This window comes from Zalophus californianus, chromosome 15, assembly GCF_009762305.2.
Source record: "Zalophus californianus isolate mZalCal1 chromosome 15, mZalCal1.pri.v2, whole genome shotgun sequence".
NCBI lineage: Eukaryota > Metazoa > Chordata > Mammalia > Carnivora > Otariidae > Zalophus > Zalophus californianus.
In genome coordinates, this window is record NC_045609.1 from 78,902,930 (window position 1) to 78,911,173 (window position 8,244).

Genomic DNA, 8,244 nt, shown 5'->3' on the forward strand with positions numbered 1-8,244 from the left:
AGGACTCCCTACACAACCCAGGAGAAAGCTCCACATTTAGGAAAGAGTAAAAAATAGGGCCTCCTACATGAGGAGTTAGGCACAGCGGAAAGCAATGGAAATGTACTAGAAACAGGAAGCTTAAATGAAAGTCTACATACGGAATGTGGAAACCTCCAACCCATTTCCCAACCCAGCCACAAACATGGGCACTTTCTCTCCAGAATGTGACCAGACCTCGAGATACCTCAGGGACGCCCCCCTGGAAAGTCAGAAGCACCGGACACTCAAGGAGAACCTCTACAAAGACACTGGAGAGGTAACCTGGAGGATATACAAGAAGAGAACCTAAGAACATGAATATCCTAAGAAGAACACGCTCTTATTTCTCTTTAGCTAGTACAGCCACACGATAATGGGAGGTTACAAAAAAGAGAGGGAGAGAGAGTCCAAAACCAAAAATCTCTCAGAAGTAAAAATATAATAGAAGAAATAAACAATTAAACAGAAGACTCAGAAAACTGAGGAAATTTCCCAAAAGATATTGCAAAAGGGATGGAAAACAAGAGAAAAAAAAGTTAGAGGATCACTCTAAAAGTTCAACATCTGAATGAAGACATTATAAAAGAAGAGGAGAAAAAAATGGGGGGAAGAAGATCAACAAAATAATAAAAGAAAATTTCTGTGAAGTGAAGGATATGACGGGAGGAGGCCCCAGATAAGAAGAGCCCCTTAAGTCCTTAAGCAATGGACGCAGACAGACACACCACCAGACGTGAAATATCAGAACACTGGGGACAAAAAAACCTTTCAAAAGGAAAGAACGTTTTGGACAAAGGAACAAGAATCAGAAGAAAAGTCTTCAAAATTCTAAGGCAAAATTATTTCCAATCTACACTTCTATAGCCCAGCCAAACTAGATATCTGAGTGGTGAATTAAAACATTTTCAAACAGGGGCACCTGGGTGGCTCAGCTGGATGAGCATCTGACTGACTCTTGGTTTGGGCTCAGGTCATGATCTCAGGGTCGTGGAGATGGAGCCCCGAGTCAGGCTCTATGCTGAGCATGGAGCCTGCTTGGGATTCTCTCTCCCTCTCCCTCTGCCCCCATCCCCGCTCGCACACTATCTCTTTCTCTCTTAAAAAAATTTTTTTTCAAACATACAAAGTCTAGAAAAAGGACTTCAAAAAAAATACACTTTTTCTCAAGAAAGCTATTAGAAGATGAGCTGCACTAAAATGAGGAAATAATCTGAGAGGCCAGAGGAGACAGAAAACATGAGATCCAAAGAGAATCCCCAAGATGGCAGTAAAAAGAGATCCCAGGGTGACAGTGATGCATCAGCTGGAAAGACAACCTGTCCAGATCACAGTAGGTCAGAAGACAACACAGACATATTCATCAAGAGGACACAAGTGATGGAGGACCTGAAGCACCTATAAATACCAAGAGGAAATTTACACAACTGTGGGAGGATTTCTAAAACTGACTGGTGATGGGTACACAGAAGACTATGCAAACAAAAAAGACAATGATCAACTCCATGGAAAGCAAAAACTCGTGAAGGAAAGAAAATGTAATGAACAGTACACTGCATGGCTCGACCACATGGCATATTTATAGGTCATGATACAGCGACTACACCATCCAATGTTAAGATACTTCTGAGCTGGGGAGTTGGCAATGAGGACAAAAAGGAGCTTGAATGTGACAGGGCAACGGGGATGAAATAAAGTTAAATCCTTATCTTTCAAAGAGAGAAATTCAGAGATAATGAGAAAAAATAAAGTTGAATCCTTACCTTTCAAAGAGAGAAACCCAGAGATATGAGGAAAAACCCAAAGATAATGAGATAAGGTTTTTGTAATTATATAAGCATGTCACTTAAAGGTAGAAAGAAGAATAAACAAACAAAAAAAAAAAATCAGTTAAAAAATTTGAGAGTGACTGCACTGGGAAAAAGAAATAGATAGGGAGGTTCAGGGGACTGCAATTGTGCAAAGTAAGCTTTATGGAATTGTTTGATTTTTAAATTACTAGCATATATAATTCTATATAAAAATAAAAACTAAAAAACAAAAAAATTCATAGCCAAGGAAGCTCATCCTCATTTACACTCACATACTGGGCAGCCCCTGACATCTAACAAGAAGCTACGTTGTAGGTTATAATCGTCTTGACTTCACATTAGGTCTCATTATAACTACTGCAGTAAACAAAGTAAAAAAAACCCAGAACAGGAAATATGCAAAATGACTCCGTAATATCAATACATGTAATGAAGTTGTGTAAAGGATAACAATTCAGGAAATGTTTGATTTCATGCCAAAAAAAAAAAAAAATCACATTTTATAATTATTTAGTTTTGCAATGTTAATTGAATCCCTTTTCATAAAAGCAATATACCTGGAACAGAGCTTTGCATTGAGAGGCACCCAATAAATTATAGAGGCTTGGTCTTTTTCTTTAACCCACTGAAATTGACTTTTTTTTTTTTTAACCTTTTCTGATTAGAAATTCACAGGGTTCTAGCAAATCAGCTGCAGACTTATTTAAACAAAATCTGGGCCATAATCCAATAACAAACTGTTACTTGAAGGAAAGGACGTCTGCCTTTGAGGATGTCACTGCTTCATAACCACTAAAGCTGCAGGAGGACAGGACAGCGGCCTTAGTGAGATGATTTCAGCAAACCAGACACCCATCTTTTCTCTTTATTGTTCCAGTCCTATGACCAGTTAGATAAAAGAAAGGATTCTTAACCAGGAATCAGTGGAACTGTGAGAGCCCGTGGGGAGCCCAAGATCATCCTAAAATTAGTATGCAAATGTTACATATTTTTGCCTATATGCCCCCTCCCTTCTGTTTGGCTGCAGAAAGGGTCTGTAACTTTTCATCAGATTGTCAAGTCTTCAATCCCAAAACAAATTAAGAGCAACTAAGAGAGGGCGCCTGGGTGGCTCAGTTGGTTGGGCGACTGCCTTCGGCTCAGGTCGTGATCCCGGAGTCCCGGGGTCGAGTCCCGCATTGGGCTCCCTGCTCGGCGGGGAGTCTGCTTCTCCCTCCGACCCCCTTCCCTCTCGTGCTCTCTATCTCTCATTCTCTCTCTCTCTCTCAAAGAAATCAATAAAATCTTTCAAAAAAAAAGAGCAACTAAGAGAAAGAGGTGTGAGGACCAGCCAAAACATGATGGATACAACTGTGTTTGCTTTTTTATCTAGAGAATATACTCATATTGAAACTAGACAAATGCTTCATAATGGCAACATACTTGCCCTAGACTCTACCAGAAGAGGAAGGCAAGGACCAGGGGGAAAGGAGGATCTGTCTAATCTGAAAAGGGAAAATCCTTCCATGTTATATCGGGGTTTGCTGGTGAGGCAAACACTTTGTCGGAAAACAGACTTTTTAGTTTAAGTTTTCCGATGAAGAAAACTGGACTCTCAATATATATGGCAGATTAAATGTCAGCCCTCCCCCTCCTCTTCCTACAGATCCTATAGTGCTATCTGAATGTGAGTACTGTGTCCAGTAATACACTAGAATCTGGAAATCCCCAAGCTCAATTCTACAAAACATGTGATATCTAAAAGTAATGTATTTTCTAATATTCTCACAATATGTCATATCATTGACTAGACTGCTAAACAGTATACTTTTTCATATCCTATTTACACCCAAACCATTAAACAGTATTATTAAAAGCTACTGATGACATATAAATGTAGCATCAGTTTGTAGAAAAGATATAACTCATTTGCTCTTCTTTATAAAGCGTCTAGCTAGAATGAAAATTAACATGTAAAAAAAAGCAAGATGTCACTGAAGAACTATACATACTCCTCAAATTTATATATACCTCCTCTTTCTTACCTTATCGTGTACTGAGGGCAACATGTTTGATTCATGACAGGCTTGTACACATATTTCCCGCTTCTAAAATTAAAAAGTAGTTTTGTTAATGTCTTACACATTTCTCACATGTACTAAAGTAGACTAGTACAGGAGTACAAAATTAATTAGAGTAAAAATCTAACCAACAACACAAAAACATTTAGTTACTCTTCATGACCTAAATAATCTTGCAACATAGACACACCAAGGACGGAGTCCAGCCTTTTCTTTCCTAAACCCTGATATATGTACTCCAAACCTCTTCACCTCCATCACCCGCTCAGCAGCACCTGCAATCCTTCCATGCCTCAGCCCACCACCAATCCTCAACACCAAAGGCAATCAGGGGAAATCGCTCAGGATGAGGTGACACTGATGGGAGCCATATATGCACAGATGAGGGTCCCATGTGTACTAGCACAAGGTAGCCCAAAATTAACCTGATGCTTTCAGTGCTTTCTGGATCTCAGTTAGTGGCAGAGCCATGACATTATGGATTGAATCGTGTCCCCTCAAAATTTGTATTTTGAAGCCCTAACCCCCAGTACCTCAGAATGGAACTGTAGTTAGAGACAAGGCCTTTAAAGAGGTGACTAAGTTAAAATGGCAGCTAAGATGAGCCCTAACCCAATCTGAATGCTGTGCATTATAAGAAAAGGAAACTGGGGGCACCTGGGTGGCTCAGTCGGTTAAGCATCTGCCTTCAGCTCTGGTCATGATCCTGAGGTCGTGGGACTGAGCCCCACATCGGGCTCCCTCCTTGGTGGGGAGTCTGCTTGTCCCTCTCCCTCTGCCTCTCCCCACCCCGCACTTATACTCTCTCAAAAAAATAAATAAAATCTTTAAAAAAAAAAAAAAAAAAGAAGAAGAAAAGGAAACTGGAAATACAAAGAGACACTAGGCACTAGGGATATATATACAAAGAGAAAGGACCACGTGAGGCCACAGCAAGAAGACAGCAGCAATGTACAAGCCAAGGAAGGGTCTTCAGAAAAAAATAAAGCTGCAGACACCAGGATTTTGGAAATTTCAGCCTCCAGTACTGTGAGAATGTAGAGTCCTGTTGTTTAAGATACCCAGTCGGTGGCATTTTGTTATGGCTGCCCAAGTAAACATACATGAGCTCAGTTCCTGAGTCAGAAACCTGGGAGTCATCTCAGATTCCTCCCTCCAAAGCACCTCTATATCCAGTCAGCAAGCTTTCTACTTCTAAAATGTACCGCCTATGTCTGTCCCCTCCCATCTATCTCCTAACCTATAGCCACTGATGGTGACAGCATTGTCATGAGATGACCGTCTCACATCCGGACCCTGCAGGGATCTCTGGAACGAGTCTTCCTGCCTTTGCAATCACCCCCTCAAATACCTCTCTGCTATCTGAATGATCGTTTCCAAAACACAAATTCCATCACAATTCTGACATGAAAGCTTTCGATGGCTCCCCTCCACCTTTTAAAGAAAGAAGTTCATCATGGCATACAAAATCCTTCAACATCCGACCTAGATCTACCTTCCTTTTGGGTCTCATTATTAAGTTTAAGAAAAGGTGTGAAGTTTTATTATGCTGTGCTCAATCCCATGTCTTTGGGGGAGTATTGGCAGACAGCATTTAGCACTGTTTATATTTACATAAGAAACTTTATATATTCTAAAATCATCTATAAAAAGGTAATTACCAAAAAACTTAGCCATCAAAGGCAAAGTGTGGACCTTAATGGAATCCTGACTCAAATAAACCAAGTATAAAAAAAAAAGGACATTTCTGAGACAAGCAAAAAATCTAATCAAACTAAGTAACAGATGACATCAAAGAATTATTGTGTAAAAGATGATAATGGTATTGTAGATATGTTAAAAAGGAAAAAAGATTCCTTTCTTAGAAACATATATTTATTACAGGTATACTAAGAGGATACCTGAAATTGCTTTAAATTATTTCGTGGGGGAGGAGGGAACATCTTAGTTTCTTCAAGCTGATGTAACAATATGCCAAGGACTGAGTGGCTTATAAACACAAATGTATTCCTCATAGTTCTGGGGGTTGGGACGTCTAAGACCAAGGTGCTGGCACATTCTATGTCTGGTAAAGATAAGCTTCCTGGTTCATATTTTTGTTGTAACCTCACATGGCAGAAGGGGCAAGGGAGCTCTCGGGGATATCTTTTACAAGGGCACCAATCCCATTTGTGAGGACTCCACCCTCTGACCTAATCACCTCCCAAAGGCCCACCTCCAAATACCATAAAATTGGGGAAGGGAGTGAGAATGATACACGCACATTCACTCCACTGCAGGGAGCAAGGAGAACTGATGCAACAAGATTGGCAAAACGTTAACTGTCACCGTGCACCTAGCCTGCCGGTAGCTGCATGAGATTCATTGTACCGTGCACCTAGCCTGCCGGTAGGTACGTGAGATTCATTGTACCGTGTACCTAGCCTGCCGGTAGGTACCTGAGATTCATTACACCGTGCACCTAGCCTGCCGGTAGGTGCATGAGATTCATTGTACCGTGCACCTAGCCTGCCGGTAGGTACGTGAGATTCATTGTACCGTGTACCTAGCCTGCCGGTAGGTACCTGAGATTCATTACACCGTGCACCTAGCCTGCCGGTAGGTACCTGAGATTCATTGTACCGTGCACCTAGCCTGCATTACACCGTGCACCTAGCCTGCCGGTAGGTACCTGAGATTCATTACACCGTGCACCTAGCCTGCCGGTAGGTACCTGAGATTCATTGTACCGTGCACCTAGCCTGCCGGTAGGTACCTGAGATTCATTACACCGTGCACCTCGCCTGCCGGTAGGTACCTGAGATTCATTATACCGTGCACCTAGCCTGTCGGTAGGTACCTGAGATTCATTGTACCGTGCACCTAGCCTGCCGGTAGGTACCTGAGATTCATTACACCGTGCACCTCGCCTGCCGGTAGGTACCTGAGATTCATTATACCGTGCACCTAGCCTGTCGGTAGGTGCATGAGATTCATTATACCGTGTACCTAGCCTGCCGGTAGGTACATGAGATTCATTGTACCATATTCTCTACGTTTGCGTGTATTTGAAGTTCTCCTAATAAACATCTTTAAAAGGAGAGAGAAAAGAATCACTACACAAAGAAATACAATAAAAAAATGTCTTAAACCTCTTTCTAAAAACAGGAAAACATTTTATAGGCAAACAATATTTTGCAAGTATAAGAAGAACCTCAGTAACAAGAGAAGTGTCTTTGTATCAAAGAGCTTTACCTTCGCCATCCTCGATCTATAAGATCCTGATAATCCTGTACTGTCATTGAATGTGCCCACATGCCTGAAAAAATAAGCGCCATGTGCCATGTTAATTATAGCAGGTTGAACTTCTTTTTTTTAATTCAAAGCATTCTTTTAATGTGAATATTGAAGCAAAAAAAAAATCTGGAGAAGTGAAAGTTTGCACATACTTCATACTTGTTTGACATAACATACAACACAGATGGAAAAGACATTTATCTTCATTTTAAAAATCAAACACATCTAAGTGATTATATTTAATTCAGGATTAGCCAATAGTCTCTATGGCATCATATATTTAAGGTCCTTACTGTGATCAGATTATATCACACTTTTAAGCCATAATAATATCCCCTATAATTTAATAAGCTAGTCTCTTCAAAAGAATTGAAAAGCAAATGTTTTCTGATGCATATAAATTTTCCTGATTTTTATGTTTTTAGCATAGTCTTGGATATTGAAAATAGAACAAAAGCATACAGCAACATTCCTTTTAAGTATAAAAACTGAAAGAAATCGAAATGCCCAGGAACAGAAAAGTGATTACAGGGACTATGATATTATCCATATGATGGAATAATTATGCAACCATGAAAAAAATGAAGACTATGAGAAAACATTAAAAGGTATATTTGAATTAATGTTAAAAGAAAAGTAATTTTTTCTCTTGTAAAAAGCAAACTGCATCAGAGGTATGTAGACAGAGGCAGGCTTGATAGTACAAGATGTATTCAGAAACACAAATGTCCAGAAGCCTGGCAGGCGCTCATTAACACTGAGTTATTTTATTAGCCTCAAATTCATCACCTACAAAATAGGAATAATAAAACCTACCTAATAGGTGGGGTGCCCTATGGTAAAGATGATCATAATTAAAATATATATAATAGAAATTTACAGTTCTCTCTAGGTGAAAAGGGTAAAAGCAGGTTTCTTCCACAGGACTTTAAACAAAGGACATCTATATTAATCAATTTCCTCTTCCTAAAATTACTGGGGAGGGGCGCCTGGGTGGCTCAGTCATTAAACGTCTTCCTTTGGCTCGGTCATGATGGGATCGAGCCCCACATCGGGATCCCTGCTCTGCGGGAAGCCTG

General features: G+C 40.3%; 1 protein-coding gene across 8 annotated transcripts in view; it reads right to left on the minus strand.

The window, feature by feature from the left end:
• Window positions 1-8,244, minus strand: part of ATE1 (arginyltransferase 1) — a 180,571-nt gene that overhangs the window by 170,243 nt on the left and 2,084 nt on the right. For 7 of the 8 annotated variants that reach the window (XM_027596192.2, XM_027596197.2, XM_027596193.2 and 4 more), the window contains exons 2-3: window positions 7,124-7,187; window positions 3,854-3,916 (exon numbers count right to left, since the gene is read on the minus strand). The exons of the other annotated variant lie outside the window; for it this stretch is intronic. In XM_027596192.2, coding sequence (XP_027451993.1) covers window positions 3,854-3,916; window positions 7,124-7,187 — 127 coding nt within the window. The remainder of the gene's footprint in view (window positions 1-3,853; window positions 3,917-7,123; window positions 7,188-8,244) is intronic. 8 annotated transcript variants of the gene reach the window in all.